Genomic DNA, 22,243 nt, shown 5'->3' with positions numbered 1-22,243 from the left:
GAGAGAATGCCGCACTGTCGAAGGGTCAATGCTGAGGGTGCGCCACACTGTCGAAGGGTCAATGCTGAGGGTGCGCTACACTGTCGAAGGGTCAATGCTGAGAGAGTGCCGCACTGTCGGATGGTCAATGCTGTGGGAGAGCCGCACTGTCGGAGAGTCAGTGCTGAGGGAGCGCTGCACTGTCGGAGGGTCAGTGCTGAGGGAGTGCGCAGTGTCGGACTGACAGTGCTGAGGGAGCGCCGCACTGTCGGAGAGTCAGTGCTGAGGGAGCGCTGCACTGTCGGAGGGTCAGTGCTGAGGGAGCGCCACACTGTAGGAGGGTCAGTGCTGAGGAGTGCGCAGTGTCGGAGTGACAGTGCTGAGGGAGCGCCACACTGTTGGAGGGTCAGTGCTGAGGGAGTGCGCAGTGTCGGAGTGTCAGTGCTGAGGGAGCGCCACACTGTCTCAGGGTCAGAGCTGAGGGAATACCAGACTGATGGTCAGGCGGGGAGTGTGTGTATAATGTTGGTTGTGTGATTATTCAGTTGAGACATGAAACTGTAATCCACCTACTCTCCTCAGGTTGGGAAAGATGATTCCATGGCACCCGTGTTGTAGAGTAGGTGTTCTACCCTGTGCCCTTATTAAAGTAGTGCTGGAAAAGCACAGCAGGTCAGGCAGCATCCGAGGAGCAGGAAAATCGATGTTTTGGGCAAAAGCCCTTCATCAGGAATGATGATCCTGATGATGAAGTGCTCATGTGTAAAGCACCTTGTAAAGTCCTGTGGCTGTCAAAGTTACAACCTAAATGCAAGACTCTTGTTTTATCCGTTACGCTGCTACCGTCTCTCTCTTTATGTATGGGATGGGAATTCCTGTTTCCCTCAAACAAGGTATTTGCATTAACCGATGCAGGCACACTGGACTGAATGCCGCCCTCCTGCAATTCTGAAACAACCCTGTAAACTGTACTGTACAGTTTCTGTCTGTCAGATTGTCTTAGCCTGAACTTTAAAGTTTCAGTTATCACCTCGACCTGTTGGAGTTATCATTAAACCCTCTGAGAGCAGACCTGTCCCCCCTAATCTTATCTGCATTTGCTTTAACCTCCTTCCCCCCCACCCCACACACACACACACCACACACACACACACACACACACACACACACACACACACACACACACACACACACACACACACACACACACACACACACACACACACACACACACACACACACACAACCCCTAGCACCACCACCACAAGCTCAGTGTCCATCAGAATTACCATGCAATAGGCCATCACCCTGAAACATTATCTCTGTTTCTATCTGCACAGGTGCTGCCTGGTCTTCTGAACATTTCTAGCATTCTTCTGTTTTTATTTTGATACTTATTCTTGCCTCCTTTGATGAATCACCTCTGCTCACTTTAATTATCTTGCCATTATATCTCTCTCAGTCCATTCATTGCTATCTCATTTTGCAGTCTTCTCAGATTTTCTGACAAGTCTAACCAGTTTAACCTCCCTTTCCTTAACCCTTCGCTGATTGTAGCACACACACCACCTGCTCAGACTGGTTTTGCAGTTAGTTAAGAAAAAAGTGTGTGGAACCGTTCTCTATTGACTTGGTGCTGTGCAGATCAGACTTTATTCAGATTGTTCCTTGACGCTAGTGCATATGTATTGAGTTTTGGATTGTTCTCGGAGATCTGTATTTTTTGGCTTCAGTATGCATGTTATCTATCTTTCAAGTATGTTTTATCATGAAGCCATCAGTACAAAGGTACAGTTTCCCTCTGCTTTCATTGTGTGTGTGTGTGTGTGTGTGTGTATACCATAATGTGTAGCAATGTCTCTGGACTGATTATAGTGGATGTGTATATCTCTGGGCTGCATGCAGCATGTGTACATTTCACTGGACTGAAGACAAGTAGCTGTTGTTTCTATCCTTGACTGTTGGATTGTCCACTTTTTTTTTGCTCTTGTGCCTCATGGTCATTCAGGGGAGGCGCTAGCCTAGTGGACTGTAATCCAGAGACCCAGGTAATGTCCTGGCAGATGGTGGAATTTGAATTCTTTTTTTTTAAAAATCCGGAATTAAGAGTCTAATGAAGGCCATGAACCCATCTGGGTCACTGATGCCCTTTAGGAAAGGAAACTGCCATCCTTACCTGGTCTGGCCAACCTGTGACTCCAGACCCATAACAATGTAGTTAACTCTTAACTAGGCAATTAGGGATGGGCAATAAATGCTGCCTAGCCAGCAATCCCCTCATCCCGTGAATGAATAAAGAGAAAAGGTACCAAGTTCTACTGAGGTAACCAGACGAGGAAAGTCTTGCTCTTCCCAGTTTGATCGGTTGAGGGTTGCAACTTCTTCGAGGCTGTGTTTTAAACGGTAGTTTTAATTTGTGTAAGATTTTGTCCTTAAAAAGCAGTTTTTGCTTTAATTGGTCCCCTCACTGGTCTGAAGAAGCATGTGACTCCAGATGGTATGTGTTAGTCTGAGACCTCTTTTCTCCAACACACACACACACTGCAGCATTTGTGAGAATCTAGGGTGAATAGTTCTCTCTCTTTCTCACTCTTCCCTTCCCCTCTAATCTCAAATGTTAGCTCGCTCAGTGATAAACATCTCACCTCCTGAGTTTGTGCTGTGTGTTCACACATCACTACTGCCATTGGCCTGAGCTGACATTTTGGGACTGCACTGTTTGATGTTGCAACAGGTCATGGGTTATCTAAGATGGGCTGAATGACCTTCCCCATTCAGAGCCATTCTCCTCTGTCTAGGAAAGTCACCAGCATAGACTGGTTGGGCTGAATGACTTTACAGGGCTTAACCATAGACTGGTTGTAATTCTCGTTCTGGGATGCCTGCCCATTCTGTTGGGAGGTTTCTCACTAGACAGATCATGATCTTCACGGGTGGTTGGGAATCACAAATGTATCTCCTCTCCACAGGTCATCGGTTTGAGGATGTTCCTGGAGTTCGACGGCACTTGGTCAAAAGGAGCACAAAAGGCACAGTTGTTCATGTGGGAAAGGAGCATTCCGAAATCTACCCAAAGACCAAGAGAGCTGATCGGCAACCACATGAGGTACATTGTGTGTTTATAACTTTCTTTCTGAGTGAAGTCTTTGTGTGAAGGTGTTGACTTGTCCCTTGAGGTCCTGTGGTTGAGATGCACTTGTTGAAGGGGCGGATATCCCTGTGTGATTCTTATAGTGGGTGTAAAGCTGTGTTGGGGAAGGTCAGTGCTGTTGTGTCGAGTGCAGCTATCATCCGGACTCCACCCTGGGGACATTCAGACTCCACCCCTCTGTGGCTTTCACTGGGGATTGGCTGCAAGCTAGCAGGGGTGAGGCCCCTGCTGAGCTACCCTTCCCTAAACCAAGTGCTAGTGATCAGTTAACGCAGCACAGACCAGAGATCAGAGCTACAGATCTGCTACTCACTGATCACCTTCCCCTCCCGAGCTCTCACACCTCTCTGGACGCTAGGAGCGGCTTCATGACAGGAGAAGAACAAGAGACAATGGCCGCATACCTTGTGAGTTAATTTGTCAGAAGTGAGCTCAGTGTGATCTGAGATCCACTTCTTTACATTGTGAAGTGGATTCTGACCAATAGATGTGCCTGCGGACAATGTTTTGTAATTATAGATGCTAATTTTCAGATCGCTGCTTGGCCCCTGTAACCAGTGAGCGAGCACTTAAAGCTGTACAGGCAGGCTCAGCCTAAAACAGGTTGATTATCTATCACCATTGCAGCCAGCAATGTACTGTGATGTCTGTCATAGCCACTGATGTTCACGGTGGGACAGGACTGGTAAATGATAGACCCAAATCAGAGTGGCAACTTTGCCATCATGTGGGAAAAATAATCAGGCTATCGTTCTGGGGAATAGACTGTGCACTTTAGGTGAGAGCTTGGGATCAAAAGTTTGATTTTTCAAATTTCAAAAAAAGTTTGAAAACAAGTTTGTCTTTCAGGTCCTGAAAATATTGTATCAGATTGTGGCATTGTTTCATTAATGGGAAATGCTGAGCTCCATCACTGGGTGTCTGGCAGGTGCTGTTGACTTGTGTCTGGATTTTTGATGGTGACATTGGTGAGTTGAACCTTTTGGTTCACGATGAGATATTTTTCCATTCCTTGGTGGAATGTGAGTGTTGCTGGCTGATCCAGCATTTATTGCCTGCCCTTAATTACCCTGGAGAAGGTGATGATGAACTGCCCTCTAGAGCCACTGCAGTTCTTGAAATGTGGGGGACACACACAATGCCCTTAGGAAATCAATTCCAGGAAGTTTACCCAACAGCTGAAGGAACGGTAATATGTTTGTCAGTCAGGATGGTGGAGGAAAACTTACAGGGGCTTGTTGTTCCTCTGCACTTGCTGCCCTTGTTCTGGTAGATGAGAACAGTCGTGGGTTTGGAAGGTGCTGCTAGAGGAGCCTTGATGAGTTATTGAATGCACCTTATGGATGGTAGAAAAATCACTTCTCACCTACCTATTCAGACATGTTATGACACGTTTGTGCTCATCACATCCTGAGGTGGGACTTGACTGACGCAGAGGTAGGCAAACTATTACCATGCCCCAAGACCCTTTGTGTAGCTGATATACACTGCTGTGAGCGGTGGACAGAGTGAATGTTGACGGTGTTGGATGTGATACCAATCAAGCGGGCTGCTTTTCCTTGGGTGGTGTCAAACTTCTTGAGGGTTGTTGGGGCTGCACTCATTCAGGCAAATGGGGAGTATTCCATCACATTCCTAATTTGTGCTTTATAAGATGGTGAACAGGCTTTGGGAAATCATGGGATTTTGCTACTCTTTGTGATATTCCCAGTGCCTGACCTATTCTTGTAGCCACTCTGTTTATCTGGCAAATCCAGTTCAATTTCTGGTCAATGGTAACCCCCAGGATGTTGATATTGGGCAGGTTAACAATGGTCATAGGGACATAGGGTTTGGAGACAGGATGAGACCATTCAACCTCATGAGCCTGCTCCAACATTCCGTAAGGTCATGGCTTGTTTGGTTCTGGTCTTGGCTCTATTTTTTGTTTCTGCCTCTTTGAGTACTGGGGGCGCAGCTTGAGCTCTCTCTTATGAAGTTTGGTCATTGCCTGGCATTTGAGCTATGCAAATGTAACCTGCCTCTTATCAGCCCAATTGTATGTGAACCTGGATTGCTTCAGTATCTGAGGAGTTAAGAATGGTGCTGAGTATTGTGAAGTAATCAGTGAACAACCCTACTTCAGACCTTATGGTAGAGGGAAGGTTATTGATGAAGCAGCTGAAAGTGGTTGGGTCTAGGACAGTCCCCTGAAGAACTTATCCAGAGGTATCCTGGAGCTGAGATGACAGTCCTCCAACAACCACAATTATTTTCCTTGTTGAGAGAGTCCTGGCTTTGGGCTGTACCTTTGAGGTTAACTGCTGGTAGTTGTTATCTGATGTTTTCTCATTGTGCTTCTGCTAAGGTGTTTGTTGAACTGAATGAGTTGACAATGGATAAGAATCATGAAATGCAGTGGAAGGAGACGGCTAGGTGGATCAAATTTGAGGAGGACGTGGAGGAGGAAACGGATCGGTGGGGAAAGCCCCATGTCGCCTCGCTCAGCTTCCGCAGTTTGCTGGAGCTCAGGAAGACCCTGGCACATGGTAAATGCTTTTTTATATCGATAAGTGCTGTTATACACAACTGAACTTTGTTTTTTCTCCATCACCAAATAACAGTGACTTATTTTTCATCTATTAAACGCATCCAGTAAATCACCTGTGTTTCCAATTTACTAATTCATGTGCAAAGCCTGTTACCAGGACAATGCAAAGCATTGAAGGTGAGGGGCAGGTAGGGAGATCGGGAGGAGGCCACTTGATACATGTTCAGTGTTAATTCAAATAGAGTTTGTATGCAGTTGATCAGGATCTGAAGTATTTATGGCATCGTGAGAAAATGAATACTAATAGTAATGGGCTCGAGTATTTATGGCATGGGTTTGAGTTTTTATGGCATCAGTATTATTGAATGTGCAGTTCCATCGCTCAAACATTATTAATTTGAACTGTTCAGACAGGTGAAAAAATTACTTCAGTTTAAATCCTTCGTTAATACAATGGAGTGTTATCCTCAGCCATTTCAATGGGCAGTTATCAGTGAACCACTTTGCTGTCGGTCTGCAGTCATGTGTAACGTGGCAAGCTTCCTTCACTATTAATGAACCAGATGGGTATTTGTGGCTGTCCACCAGTGATTCTGTAATGGTGACCATGACAACTATCTCAGAGTTGTGACATCACAGAAGGAGGCATTCAGTCCATCATGTCTGTGCTGGCCCTCCAAATGAGCAATTCACCTTGAACGATTCTCCTGTCTCCTGCATGTAACCCTGCACATTGTTCCTTTTCAGTTGACCCTATTTGGAAAGCTTCAATTGAATCTGCCTCCACCATGTCCTCAGGCAGCACAATCATGACCCTAACCAATCACTGCACGGAAAAGCATTTTTCCACATCTGTCTTGCTCCTTTTCCAGTTATTTAAGTTGGTGCCCTCTTATTCTTGATCTTCCTCGATCTACTCTGTGCAGACCCCTCTATCTTCTCCAAGGAAGATAGTCCCAGCTTCGCCAATCTACCTTCATAACTGAAGTTCCTCATCTCTGAAACCATTTGGTAAATCTCTTGTGCTCTCTCTATAATGCCTTCATATCCTGTCACCAAGATCTGTGTACAACACTCTGGCTGAAACCAAACTCAACATCACCCACCTTGCTCCTGAAATCAATGCCCTTCTGAATAAAGTCAAGGAGGCTGTGTGCTTTATTAACTGATCTCTCAACTTGTCCTGCCATATTCAATGTTCTGCGCACATATAAACCCTCAGATCCGTCTGCTCCTGCACTTCATTTATATTGTCTATTCATCATCTTCACACCAAAATATATCACCTCTCTTTCCTGCATTGAAGTTCAACTGCCAGTTTCCTGTCAACCAGCCAATTTTGTAGCCATGATGCTGCTATCCATCTTATTCCATGATTATTTGGCACTGATACTAGTTTCAATTCCTGATCATTCTATTAATTTATTTATTCATTCATTCATTCATTCATTTATTGAGCTTATTCAATATGGTATGGTTGGTGTTGTGTGAGAGTTCGTTCTTCAGAACAGGATGGTATTGTAGCTCTTGTCATTGTGTACTTACAAACTCTTCTGCCAGCTAGTATCATTGGGCTGTGTTTGGAGCCAGAATATTGGCTGATGTTTTGTTTACATTCTTTCTCTGTTGTGGGCGTAGCTGACAAGGTCAGTATATTTCACTGAAGTCAAGCTGTCCTTGAGAAGCTGAAGGTGAGCCACCAACACCTTGAGTACAACAGCAAAAATGAACATATGAATTAGGACTAGGAATAGGCCATTCAGCTCCTTGATTCTTCTCTACAATTCAGTAAGGTCATGACTGATCTGATTGTGGGCTCAACTCCATTTTCCTGTCTGCCCCATACACTTAGATTGTTGACTAACCAGGGAATCATCTACTTCTGACTCAAAATCCTTCAATGATCTAGCCTGCACCACTCTCTGGGGATGTGTCCCCTGGTGTGACTGATGAGGCCATTTCAGAGGGTTGTGAAGAGTCAACCATATTGACGTGAGTCTGGAGTAATGTGTAGGCCAGATTAGATAAGGATGGCAGATTGAATCCCTGAAGGACATTAGTGAGCTAGATGGGTTTTTATAACAATCTGGTAGTTTCATGGTCATCATCAACGAGAGTATGACTAGGTGTTCATTCTAAATATGTTTGGTTAACTGAATTGAAACCACCACCATGTACCCCCCCCCCCCCCCCAAAAAAAAGCTATAGACACATCCAGTAATAATCCATTAAAACATAACCACGATGCTGCCTCTCTCAAGAACGTTCACGCTATCATTGGTCGTAATCATGGAGCTCAACACATTCCAAGAATCAAAATGATGACTCCTTAACTTGTGTGCCTCAGTACCATGCTGGGCTTAGTTAAAATTAACTGCTGGGGAAGCTTGAACTATGACGCTGTGTATATCTAACCTTCTCTTGTCCTCTCTCAGGCACAGTTCTATTAGACTTGGACCAGAAGAGCTTACCAGGAATTGCACATCAAGTGGTTGAACAGATGATCATCTCTGATCAGATTAAGGCCGAGGACCGAGCCAATGTGCTGAGAGCTCTGCTTCTCAAACACAGGTAGCATGACTGAGGAAGGTGCTTACATGAATGTTAGTCCACCACAGACACTAAGTCAAATTCCTTTCAATGTGTGGTGCAGAAAACTTTGACTTAACAGGCACTTATGATCTAGCACTCTCAATAAACCAGCAAAAAATTCAATATCTGAAGTACTAAAACTTTACTGTATTATTGCAATCTTTGCGATCTTCAGGTAGTCAATTGAAGGTGAAAGTGAGAAGGCTGTCTGCTGCTAAGTTTTATTTAAGGCAAAGTTTCATTATTATTTCAGTGTTTTAAAGTATAACACTGTGTATACCTCCACATGACTTTTCAGTTACATTGATTATGTGGGCCTCTTGACCAACCAGCACACTGCTAGTCCTAGAGTGCTGGTTAATAAAACATTTGATGTACATTGACCTCTTCTTTCATGCAAATAGTAACAGTATTAGTCAGCATTTTGGCTTTTTTTAAAATTGGAGCTATCATAATCATCAGTTTAAGGGCTAACACTGTTTCTGATTAGCTTGTTTCCTAACGTAACTAAAAAGGAATTGATTTGTTGATTTGTAACCACCTCGATGTCCGTCAATCTTCCCCAGCACTCTTGTTCTCTCACAGTCTGTCACCATGTGTCCTTATCTATCTCTAACTTCTCCCAGTTCTACAACTCTCACCGCACTTGCTTACTGTAACTTCTTCCATTCATCATTCTTACTCCACTGTAAATACATACAAATTACTCCCTATCTCGCTAACTTCCCCCACTCCCTACACCCCTTCCCATCTCTGTAACCTCCTCTAGCCCCTACATCTCTCCCCACCTCTGTAATCTTCCCCCAGACCCTACAACTCTCCCTACCTCTGTAATCTTCCCCCAGACCCTACAACTCTCCCTAACTCCGTATCCTCCTCCAGCCTGTACACCTCTCCCTATCCTTGTACCTTCTTAAGCCCTTCACTTCCCTTTATCTTTTGAACTGTGTTCACGATTCTAATGGAGGTGTAATATAGGTATACTTTAAAACCTTAGAATTGACCAGGCATTTGGTCACCGCCTTAAAAATCACTCATAGCTTAATTTCTTTTAAAAAATCTTTCATGGGATGTGGGCATTAGCTTGGCCAGCATTCACTGCCGGTTGGTCATTGCTCAGAGGGCAATTGGGAATCAACCACATTGTTGTGGGTCTGGAGTCACATGTAGGTCTGACTGGGTATGGTCAAATTTCCTTCCCTGAAGGACATTTGTGAAGCAGTTGGATCTTTTCTGACAATTTATTTACATGGTCACCAATTGACCGGCTTTTTCTTCTTGATTTGAATTTATTAAATGTAAATTTCACTATCTGCCATGGTGGGATTTGAACCAGTATTCCCAGAACATTGGCCTGGAGTTTTCAATTACTAGTAACCTCAGTGACGTTACCACCTTACCATCAATCCCATTGGCCCGCTGTATGATGTCAGTCTTTAATAAAGACTGTTGTGAAATACCTCACGATGTATCCCGCCCTTAACATTTGCCCCATGAATTGGGCCAAATGGCTTGTTTCTCTGCAGTAAAGGTCTTTTTAAGAAGTACAAGATGTTGTTGAGCTGAGAGTTGGGTGTCTTTCCAATTATGACTGTGTGTGCAATGTGGAATGAATCAATGTCAGAGAAATCTGGTGGTGATGGTGTTCTGCTGTCAAACATCGGAGAGGTGACAAACAGCAGAATATTCTCTCCTAAAGGCCAGGAATGTGGAGAGGCAGGTATGAGAATGACAGGATCAGAATGAAAAGACAAATGCTCCTCTTTGTTGATTTTAAAGCCACCCCAATAAGGACAAGGACTTCACGTTTTCACGCAACATCTCAACATCAAGTCTGGGCTCACTCATGTCCCACCATCACAGCCAGAACCACATCGCTCAGTCTGCTGATCCCTCAGTCACCCAGCCACTGATGGACGAGAATCCTGACAACGAGACCAAAGTGACAGTGGACAGTGGTGAGGTCAGTTCGACTTGAGGTTTGTTCACTGTGTTTCGGTGAAAGATCTTGTACACATTTAAGCTTGTCATCATCAAGAGCACGCAGACCTCACAGGAGCTCTGGTGTAACCCAGGATACCATCTGATGCTGCAGCAAACACAGTTTCAGTTCTGGACGGAGTTCATCTTGTATGGAGGTTTGGACACTCATCATGTCCAAAGACACAGAGTAAATTGAGGGTGTTGCCAGAAATTGAGAAATTTAGATGTTACAAGAGACTGGATAGGATGGGGCTATTTTCTTTGGAACATAAACAGGAGCAGGAGTAGTCTATTCTGCCCCTCAAGCCCACCCTGCTATTTGATAAGATAACAGCTGAGGTGCCCCAGACCTCAACTTCTGTTTAATGTGAGCTTTCCATCGCCCTCAGCCCCTTAATATTTCAAAATCCACCTCCTCTGTAAATACTTTCAGTGACCTATCCTCCACACCTGTCTGGGGTCAAGAATTCCAGATATTCACTATTTTCTGGGAAAAGACATTCTGTAACTGTGTCTCTTATTCAAAGGTGGAATAATCTTCTTAATATCTACCCTCAGAATCTATCTTTCAATAAGATCACCCCTCATTCTTCTAAACTTAAATTAATAAAGGCCTAATTTGTTTAACTATTCTTGATAATCAACCCTTTCATCTCAGGAACAGCCTCCAATGCCAATGTATCCTGTCTTAAATGTGGGGATCAAAGCTGTGTACAATGCGGCCCCGTTACCACCCTGTGCAATTGTAACAAGTCTTCCCTGTTTTTAGACTCCAATCCCCAAGTGATAAAGGCCAAAGTTCCATTTGTCATCTTAATTATTTGCTGTAGCTGCCTGATAACATTTCGTTTCACCCAGATCTGTCTTTTTTGGAGTTGTTCTCCATTTAAATGATAGTCTGCCTTTGATTCTTTGTACCAATGGGCACACCCTCACATTTTCCTACATTAAACTCCATCTGCCAACTTTTTGCCCACTCAGTCTATCTATTAGAATGAGAGGCACAGTTATAGAATGTCACAACATGCCTTCCTATCTGTTTAGGTATCATCAGCAGATGTGGATGCATTACACTCTGTCCCATCCTCCAAGTCATTGATGTAGATCATAAATAATAGAGGTCTATCCCTAAGTGCCCAGAAGGCAGTTAAGAGTCAATCTAGTGAATGGTTGCTATGGATTTGGAGTCACACATAGGCCAGATTGGGCCGATCTCCTTCCTAATTGACATTGGTGAACCAGGTGGGTTTTTTGGAACGCTGCTCCTTCATCAGGTAGCTGTGGAGCAGGATCATCAGAGACACAGAATTTATGGCAAAAAATTACAGTGTCATGCAACTGAAATGATATATTGTGATATATTGAACAAGCCATTTCATACTTACGCTCTCTCTCATACATATACACACACACACACACACACACACACTCTCTCTCTCACCCTCTCACCCACACAAACACCCTCTCACTGGCTTATACTCCACTCTCACACATACACTTTACCAAGCTTGCACACACGCAAACACACACACTTTAGTAAGCAGTCATACTCTCTCTCTCGCTCTCTTTCTGTCTGTCTGTCTGTCTCTCTCTCTGACTCTCATGCATGTGCAGACACATATGGGGTGAGTTTGCATTTGCAGATACATTCTATGTTGCTCAAAAAATGCACAATCTGCAGGCAGTCAATCCCTATAATATTTTGTAAATTCACTTTGGAAATAGAACCAGTCTGACTCAAGATTTGGGATACAGACAGACTCTAACCTCATACCTTTAATACATTATTTGAGCTGAGAAGTCACTTTTTTAAAATAAAACCGTGTTATCTCAACAATGTGACTTAAAAGAAGTTCTGGGATTTACATACTAATGAACTGAAACCTGCAACCCATTCTAAAAGATGAAAGATTTAACAATAGTCTAATTCACATTAGCAGTAATAGTGCATCAGAGTATAAGGCTCTGTATCTAAATGCATGTTACATTTGAATCCAAAGAGATGAATGTTGGTGCGAGTGGTATGAGCTGGTAACCTATACAGAGGCATGATTGCAGTAGCAGATATTGAAAGGGATTTTTCAGAATGCTTAGAAATTCTAATGAAGAAAAGTCAAAGGTAGGGACCAATCGTCTGTTGTGTATTGGGAATGTCAAAGGTAGTATCAAGTTGAAAGAAAAGTTATAATTCCATAAAGATAGGTAGCAGGTCAGAAGATTGGGCAGAGTATGAAAAACAGAAGAGAAAAATGACAAAGATTAATAAGGAGGGATAGATTAGAATACAAGAGAAAGCTAGCAAAAGATGCAAAGACAGATATGAAGAATTTCTACAGTTATTCAAAAAATGAAACAATTAGCTATTGAGTGTTGGTCCTTCAGACAGTGAGGCTAGGAAACTAATAATGGAAACTAAAGATATGGCAAATAAACTGAACAATTATTTTGCAGTGGTGTTCAATAAACGATAGAAATAACACGAAAGTATGTTAGGTGATATTCTGGTGGGAAACAAACTGTGCGCTACAGTGAACAGGCCTGGGATCTCGATTGTTTCAAAGATTTTTTTTCTTCTACTGAAGCAAGGAGGAAGGGAGATAAGAGGCTAGTTAGTTTGACATCAGTCATCACAAAAGCATTGAAAATTGAGATTAGGGGAGTCTGATAATCTGCTATGGTGCACTCCGTCTCTATCTCTCTCCCTCTTTATGATGGTAACTTGTCAAGCCTCTGCCTTTAACCTATTTCTCTACTTCTTACAGAAGGAATGTCCACTTTCTACAGAGATGACGAGATCAAGGTCAAAGCACGAACTCAAACTGTTGGAGAAAATCCCGTACAATGCCGAGGCCACAGTTGTACTCGTTGGTAAGTAACAAATGTTCATATTTTCAATGCAGCCAGGTATCTGTGGGGCCATTGTAAAGGAGCATTAAGCTGCACCTAACCCCATGCTGTAGCTGTCCTGGGGTATTTGATAGGGACAGTGTAGTGTTAGGATCCCAGCTGCTGTTCTGACCGGCTAAGTCAGATCCCAGATAGAAATCTGGTTGAAAGATCATATTCTGTTTCTGTTTTTATTTAACAAGGTGATCTTTCACTGAAATTCAACCACACAATACAGCAGAGTTTTGCAGATATTTCCATAATAGTTCACCAGCCCAAGGAAAGACCTCAGCTCCAGTACGGACATGGGAGCCAGGGCACCTTTGATTGTCCTCACTTTATCTTCCAACACGTATAAGCTGGCCTTGTCAACTGGGGTAGACCTTGTAAAATGTTCTCCGTCATCTGTTGAAAAATGGCACAGACTGATGATATGGCTGTCTCATATATCAGTCCAAACCCTTCTGGGGTGTTAACTGTAGCGTACGTCCGGGAATCCCCATCTAACTACAATTGCAGGTACACCCCATAGCTGATGTCCAGCAATATGAAGGGCAGTCCCCCTGTCAGCTTTGTGTATGAACCCTCTATGCCAGACACTAGGTATTTATCCAGCTGCGAGAAGAGGTTTACTGTTTGTTTAAAATCCCCAAAAAGGTGGACCGACCCGTCAGGTTTCACAGTCACTACAACCGGTGCTGCCCATTCCCCAAACTGGGCTGGTTTGATGATTCCTTCACTTTCCAACCTCCTGGTTTTTGTCTCCACTTTTGCCTGTAAGGCAAATGGCACTGGGTGGGCCGTGCAGAATCCTGGAAGTGCTTCCTGGTCAATATGCAAGATGGTCTTGGCCCCTTTGACAGTCCCTAGACATTCCTGATAAACATCTGGGTATTTAATTAGGATTCCACTCAAGCAGCAATTTTCTAATTGAGAAGTATTAAGCCAATCAAGGTGACTCTTTCTCACCCAGTTTCACTCCATCTCATTTGGGCCAGAGCCTTTTACTAGAATCAGTGGGAACTGAACCAGCTGCTTCCCATAACAGACCGGACTGAAGTTGTCCTGTTACTCTGTAACCATTCCCCGGTATAGGTTCTCAGTCTAGCTAAGGTCTTATGCAAACTTAAGGTTTTAAGCAAACTTAAGGTTTGGAGTCCAGAGCAAATTTTATTAAAGACTGGCTCTGCAAAGGTCGATACAGTCACGCCAATATCTACCTCCATGAGAACCAGGTGACCATTTAACCAAATGTTTATTTTGATTGGTTCTGATTTGGATGTTGCTAGGCAATGTAACTGTTCCAAGCCAGATGTACATGGACTTTTCATGGTGTGCACTCTCCTGGATACCAGCCTATGAGTTCGCTTACTCTGGTCTAATCGGTCCCTTTTGCAGTCTTGAGTCCGCATACCGGCAGTATCTACAATCGCTTGTCCGCACAGAACCTGAAGAAAATTTTATTCCGACAGAGTATTCCGACAGAAGTGGATACCATCACCAGTCCAACTGAGCTTGGCTTTGGTTTGGGGTTTTACTGTGGGCTGACCTAGACCACCTCTGTTCAGGATATGTCCTGAGTGAGGCTGTGTAATTGCCTTCACTCAAGTGGTGTTCCCCAAGCTCAGTTGGACTGGTGATGGGATCGACTTCTGTCAGAATACTCTGCAACTCATATAGTCCACTTGCTGCATTTTCCAATGATAAAGGCAGTTGTAGTGTCAGTTTAAAGTCCAGTTGGGCTTCAGCTTGTAGTTGCTTTTGCATGCTTATATCATTAATCTCACACTCCAAACAGTCTGTCCGCATCTCATTAAGAGTTAAACCAGTCATCTGAACCTTGTCAACAATCCTAATATAGATTCTCCTGGTTCTTGAATTGCCAAGTAAAAACAATAGCATTTCAGAATTGGAGGAGGCTTGGGGTCACAATATTTCTTAACTAAATCTGTCAACTGTTGAAAGATTTTAGTATTTGGTGCATCGGGGAATGTCAGGCTCCTAATGACTGAAAAAGCTGTGGGTCCGCAAGCTGTCAGAATTACTCGTTGCATTTCTTCTGCCCCAATGTCATTTGCCCAGGGGAAATAACACATTCTTTCCACATACTGAGCCCAGTCTTCAACAGCAGGATTGAACGAGTCATGTTTCCCAACTAACAGCATGATGCCAGCAATGCTCTCCCAGCTCACAGAGGACTGTTGCAAGCAAAATTCTAAAGGAGCGAATTTTTCTTCTCTTGTCGGAAATAACTCCTCAGAGGCAGGTTTCTTGTTACCAAGTGACCCTTTACATGTAGAGAGTCCTTGATACTAATCCAGCTCTCAGAGTGAACAGAACCTCTGACCCTCCTGTTTATCTGTCAGCCAGGGCTCCTCAGTTGGACCAGATTTACAGCCCTAATCAGGGAACTCAGATTCTATGAGGTCCACCTGGTTGACTTCATTACAATCACTACAGTCTTTTCCAAGTATATTCAAATCAAATAATTAATGGAATGGTATGACTGATTAAGGACAGAAAAAGAAAACATTTTGTGGAGGCAAAGGGCTTGAGTGAGCTATTGACTGAGTCATGTAGATCAGTCTTCACTGAAGAAGCAGATGGAAATAGTAAGGTGGTGTCAGAGAAGGTGGGACAGGATGAAAATAAATGAAAGGGTTGTGTGAAATAGGATCACATAGGCCCAAGTTACCAAGCTCGAGGTAGATGATGTCAGAAAACTGGAGCAATGTAATTCCCACAGCCCAAGAACTGTGGGATGAGCTGTGCGCCTACCCAGCTGGGGGAGGGGAGGTAACAGCCTAGTGGTATTACTGCTGGGCTGTTAATCCCAAAGACCTAGTTAAAGGTTTGGGGACCTGGATTTGAATCCTACCATAGCAGATAGTGGAACTTAAATTCAATAAAAGTCTGGGACCAAGAGTCCAATGAAATGAGACCATTAATCCATTGTCAATTGTTGGACAAACCCATCTGGTTCACTAATGTCCTTTAGGGAAGGAAACTGTCAGGTTTACCTGATCTGGCCTACCTATGTCTGTAGGCCCACACCAAACTTACTTATGGCTGGGCAATAAATGCTGGTCTAGCCAGCAACGCCCTCGTACCATGAATTTTTTTTTTAAAAAACAGCTTGAGTATAGCTAGTACTCTGGCATCCTTCTGACAATGTGGAAAATTGCCCAGGTATGTCTAGAACATGCAATGTAATACCAGTCCGGTCTATTATCACCCCATCAGTCTACACTCGATCATTAGTAAGGTGATGTGCACAGAGCAGCGCTTGCCAAGGAACAACCTGCTGACTGATGCCCAGTTCGTGTTCTGCCAGTTCCTGACCTCATTTCAGCCTTGGTCCAAGAATTGTGAGCATCATTTGCAATATATGGGCTCCTGGAAGTGTTGGTCACAGACTAGGCCATCATTTACCAGCAAGGAATTCAAGTACAGAACAACCTCGATTATCCGAACGAGTTGGGCAGGGAGTACTTCGTTTACATAACAGATTGTTCGGATAACGGATAGCGTTTTTACGGGACCTTGAGATCTCATTTGGATAATCTAGAATTCGTATAATTGATGTTCGGATAATCGAGGGTGTATTTTTAGATTAGATTAGATTCCCAACAGTATGGAAACAGGCCCTTCTGCCCAACAAATCCACACCAATCCTCCGAAGAGTAAACTACCCAGATTCATTCCCCTACATTTACCCCTGACTAATGCACCTAATACTACGGGCAATTTAGTATGGCCAATTCACCTAACCTGCACGTCTTTAGACTGTGGGAGGAAACCGGAGCACTCGGAGGAAACCCACGCAGACACAGGGAGAATGTGCAAACTCCACACAGACAGTTGCCCGAGGTGGGAATTGAACCCAGGTCCTGACGCTGTGAGGAAGCAGTGCTAACCACTGAACCACCGTGCTGCCCATATTTCCTCAAGTTGAATGACATTCAGCATATACAAACAACTCCATACCACCAATTGTCCGATAGTTTAGCAGAAAGAACGGACCAAACTTTGAAGGCAGGCTTAAAGAAGCAGCCGAAAATGTGTTGTTGGAAAAGCGCAGCAGGTCAGGCAGCATCCAAGGAGCAGGAGAATTGACGTTTCAGGCATAAGCCCTTCTTCAGGAATGCTCATTCAGGAATGCTTTCCAGCAATACATTTTTCAGCTCTGATCTCCAGCATCTGCAGTCCTCACTTTCTCCTCCTTAAAGAAGCAGCCCATAGCTTCACTCGATACCAAACTGTCCCGGTTCATATTTGGTTATTGGACCCACGTACACCTACAGGGATAGCTCCGGCGGAGTTTCTAATGGGGAGAAGATTCTGTACCAGGTTAAATCTGATCTTCCTAAACTTGGCGGTGAGGGTGAAACAGCATCAGGAACACCTATGTCAGATACCAGACTCTGCTAAGTATGAGAGGCAGCTTACTTCAGGGGACAAGGTTTGGTGCCAAAACCACAGAAATGGCCCTGCATGGGTAAAGTCATGGTCAATGGTAGGTCAGATCCAGTGACGTATAAAGTTTGGGGAGGTGAGGTAATCCTGAACAAACGTGGAGCATATGAAAGCTGCAAACTTGCAAAAGAGGCTGGACTGAAACATACCCAGCCCCTCAGAACAGCCAGAAATGCCTCAATGCCTTTACTGCGTGTGGAAGAGAATGAATTTCTTCTGAGATTCTCTGGTTGCAAGCAGCTGGCTAAGGTCCGGTACACACCGCCTTTGTCTAAGACTGAGTCAGAGGAACCAGACCCAGTGCAAAAACGCCCCAGGAGAGGCTTCAAGAGAAAGAACAAGCCTACATCCCTGCACTCAGAGGGGAAGGGATGCAGAGATTGTATCAAGGTCAGCCAGGTGGACCTTATAGAATGAGTTCACTGAATGGGGCTATTAACCCGGTCCAATCAGGGAGCCCTGGCTGACACATATAAACAAGAGTGTCAGACACCCTGGTCACTCTGAGAGCTGGCTCTGAGGGAGTTGGATCAGTGACAAAGACTCTCCACATGGAAATAAAGGGTAACTCAGTGACAGAAAACCAGCCTCTGGAGTTATTTCAAAGGCCGATGGGTTGTTTTTAGATTACTTGCTAATCTTTTATGCTTTCTTTACTCATATAGCATCTTTTATCATGTTCCTGGTGTTCTACTTAATTTCTGTTGTTCATCTTTTTCTGTTTAATGTTAATCTTTATTTTCTTTATCATCCAGGGTGCACTAGCTTTGAATCTCCCACCTTTCTTCCTCCTGAGAATATGTTTGGTTTGTACCGAGACTATCATCTTTACTCTGTATCTAACCCCATGCTGTACCTGTTTTGGAAGTATTTAATGGGGCAGTGTCGAGGAAGCTTAACTATGTAACTAACCCGTGTTGTACTTGATCTGGGTGTGTTTGGGGACAGTGTAGAGGAAGCTTTACACTGTGTTTAACCCAGTGCTGTAGCTGTCCTAGGAGAATTTGCTGGGAACAGTGTACAATGAGTTTTATTCTGTATCTAACCCCATGAAATAATTGTCCTGGGAGTGTTCAATAGGAACTCTGCAGAGTAGGGTGTGCTCTGAATCTAAGTAATGTTTTGTATACGTTGAGACATTTTGATGTGACAATTCAGAGAGAATTTTACTTTGTATTGAACAAGTTTCCCAATGTTCATTTTTATTCTCCATCTTTTGAGGCACATTGTGATGGTGAGATTGTTACCTTTTGTTTCCCTTCAGGCTGTGTTGAGTTCCTGGACCATCCGACCATGGCATACGTCCGCTTAAAGACAGCAGTCGAGCTGGAGTCAGTGCTGGAGGTTCCTGTCCCTGTCCGGTTCCTCTTCATCCTGTTGGGACCAAGCACAAGTAACATGGACTACCATGAGATTGGACGCTCCATCTCCACTCTGATGTCAGACAAGGTAATGGTGTGAATCCGTCCTGGAAAATGTACCTGATTGAGGCCTGAGGGCACTCACCTGCATTGAGTCATGCCTGAAATGTAAACACTGCGTGGAGCAGTTTGGCTGAGTGACCTATTTCTGTCCTATATGCTTAGAGTCATAGAGATGTACAGCGTGGAAGCAGCCCCTTCTGTCCAACCCATCCATGCCAACCAGATATCCCAACCCAATCTAATCCCACCTGCCAGCACCCGGCCCATATCCCTCCAAACCCTTCTTATTCATATACCCTTCCAGGTGCCTTTTAAATGTTGCAATTGTACCAGCCTCCACCACGTCCTCTGGCAGCTCATTCCATACATGCATTACCCTCTGCGTGAAAATGTTGCCCCTTAGGTCCCTTTTATATCTTTCACCTCTCACCCTAAACCTATGCCCTCTAGTTCTGGACTCCCCCAACCCAGGGAAAAGACTTTGTCTGTTTATCCTATCTATAATTTTGTAAAGTTCTATAAGGTCACCCCTCAGCCTCCGACGCTCCAGGGAAAACAGCACCAGCCTGTTCAGCCTCTCCCTGTAGCTCAAATCCTTCAACCCTGGCAACATTCTTGTAAATCTTTTCTGAACCCTTTCAAGTTTCACAACATCTTTCCAATAGGAAGGAGACCAGAACTGCACGCAGTATTCCAACAGTGGCTAACCAATGTCCTGTACAGCCACAACATGACCTCCCGTGTCAGTACTCAATAAAAGAAAGCATACCAAACCCCTCTTCACTATCCTATCTACCTGCGACTCTACTTTCAAGGAGCTGTGAACCTGCACTCCAAGGTCTCTTTGTTCAACAACACTCCTTAGGACCTTACCATTAAGTGTATAAGTCCTGCTAAGATTTGCTTTCCCAAAAATGCAGCACCTTGCATTTATCTGAATTGAACTCCATCTGCCACTTCTCAGCCTATTAGCCCATCTGGTCAAGATCCCGTTGTAATCTGAGGTACCCTTTTTGGTGTCATCTGCAAACTTACTAACTATATCTCTTACGTTCACATCCAAATCATTTATATATATGACGAAAAGTAGAGGGCCCAGCACCGATCCTTGTGGCACTCCACTGGTCACAGGCCTCCAGTCTGAAAAACAACTCTCCACCACCACCCTCTGTCTTCTACCTTTGAGCCAGTTCTGTATCCAATTGACTAGTTCTCCTTGTATTCCATCAGATCCAACCTTGCTAACCTGTCTCCCATGGAGAACCTTGTCGAACGCCTTACTGAAACCCATATCGATCACGTCTGCCACTCTGCCCACATTAATCCTCTTTGTTACTTCCTCAAAAAACTCAATCAAGTTTGTGTGACATGATTTCCCACACACAAAGCCATGTTGACTATCCCTAATCAGTCCTTGCCTTTGCAAATACATGTACATCCTGTCTAATAAATTTATACCACACGATGATCATTCCGAGTATAGAAGAACTCTTTATCAATTTGGCTTGGTATGATACTGGGAAACCTGGGTGAGAGAGCAGTCATACTGAGTGGAATAGGTGCACATCGTGAGGGTCCCCTTCCCTCAAAGACATAGTCTAATTCAGTTTTGACCAGAATCCTCCACTTTGATGGTGTTCGTTTTAGACATTGAATACAATGTGACCTGCTGGAATTTGAATCCTCAACATTATGGCACTGGTACAACAACATTAAGAATAATAACCTGCCACTGGCACATATGACACCTTTCTACACAGTTCCAGCAGTTGCTGTTTAAGGAGACTCGTTTACTGACATTAAAATGATGGGAGGATTTTGACCCTTGGCTTTCACATCACCATGCCATTGTGAATCTACAGTCTTATTATTGAGGACGTTAACCAAATATAGGGGTTTCTACATATTCCAGCTCGCTCATTTGTTTGATAATAGGACTCAAATTCACAGGGTTATTGTTTCAAGTCCCACATGGTGTTACAGGTTTTACTTTTTACATATTTTAAGTCCTTCTTTACATCTTCAAACTATTTACTGGGGGGAGAATGCCTACTTGTCACTCCAGGCATCTTGTAATCACTGCTGGAATAGCTTTTTGAAAAATAGTATTGCTGCATTTAATAATTTGCCAACCTTTGCCTTAAATAAAATGTTTGCTCGTAGATAAAGTCCATAATTTTGGCAATACATGGCTTGCAAGAGAAAAGCCATCATTCAGTGACTGAAATCAGAGCTGCTCTTAAAGGTATCTCTCATATTAAATAATTACAGACTCCTGAGACCTCATGCTGCATGTGCAAATGTAACGCAGAGTCTTAATGGCATAGAAGGAGGCCATTTGGTCTCTCAAAACTATGATGGCCCACTCTACAGTTAGTCAGTTAGTCCCATTCCTGTGCTATAATCCCATATTCTTGCAAGTTTGTTTCCCACCCAGTTGTCTTTTGAAATCATTCATTGTCTCTGGTTTCCTTGTCGACAGCTCATTCTGTATCATTGCCACCCACTGAGTAAGTTTCTTTCTCACCAGCACAGCCCACGATTTCCCTTTGCTCCAAGGACAGTAACCCCAGCTTATCCAAATTACCCCATCGTTATAAAGTACTCAGCCATGACTTCAGAGTTTGCATGGGCAGGAGATATTCCCCTTGCGTAAGCACAGCTAACTTGCAATCCCTGAATTCTTAGTGCAGGGACCAAAAAACACTTGGCTTAATTGCCTCCGCTTCCTGGAGAGAAATAAGGTCAGTATTTACTAGCCCTTCGAAATCTGAAAGGACCAGTAAGTACTATCAATCCTAAACATGTACCAGATCAAAAGAAAATGGCTCACAGCTGGAAATGCATCATAAACCTGTCATGAGGAATACTAGCACAGTGGGAATGTTACTGGGATACAGGAGTTCAACTTCACATTATTGTACATGATTTCTTATTAACATGAAAATGGAAGTGATAGCGTAGTGTTCTTATCACTTAATGGTAGGGTCCTGGGAGTGCTGCTGAACAGAAACACCTTGGAGTGCAGCTTCATAGGTCCATGAAAGCTGAGTCGTAGGTAGACAGGATAGCGAAGAAGGCGTTTGGTACACTTGCCTTTATTGGTCAGAGCATTGAGTATAGTTGCAGCTCCACAGGACATTAGTTAGGCCACTTTTGGGATACTGCATTTGATTCTGATCTCGCTGTTATCGGAAAGATGTTGTTAAACTTACAAATCTT

General features: G+C 43.8%; 1 protein-coding gene across 6 annotated transcripts in view; it reads left to right on the top strand.

Annotated features, from left to right (window-relative positions):
- LOC140476825 (anion exchange protein 2-like) overlaps positions 1-22,243 on the top strand; it is a 261,146-nt gene that overhangs the window by 207,814 nt on the left and 31,089 nt on the right. For 5 of the 6 annotated variants that reach the window (XM_072569628.1, XM_072569629.1, XM_072569630.1 and 2 more), the window contains 6 exons: positions 2,949-3,085; positions 5,478-5,658; positions 8,096-8,231; positions 10,032-10,215; positions 12,998-13,103; positions 18,862-19,046. In XM_072569628.1, the coding sequence (XP_072425729.1) occupies positions 2,949-3,085; positions 5,478-5,658; positions 8,096-8,231; positions 10,032-10,215; positions 12,998-13,103; positions 18,862-19,046 (929 nt within the window). The remainder of the gene's footprint in view (positions 1-2,948; positions 3,086-5,477; positions 5,659-8,095; positions 8,232-10,031; positions 10,216-12,997; positions 13,104-18,861; positions 19,047-22,243) is intronic. The other variant, XM_072569633.1, reaches the window with a different exon arrangement.

The sequence above is a fragment of the Chiloscyllium punctatum genome, chromosome 5, assembly GCF_047496795.1.
Source record: "Chiloscyllium punctatum isolate Juve2018m chromosome 5, sChiPun1.3, whole genome shotgun sequence".
NCBI classification, from domain to species: Eukaryota; Metazoa; Chordata; class Chondrichthyes; order Orectolobiformes; family Hemiscylliidae; genus Chiloscyllium; species Chiloscyllium punctatum.
This window is presented reverse-complemented; position numbering and strand designations above follow the sequence as displayed.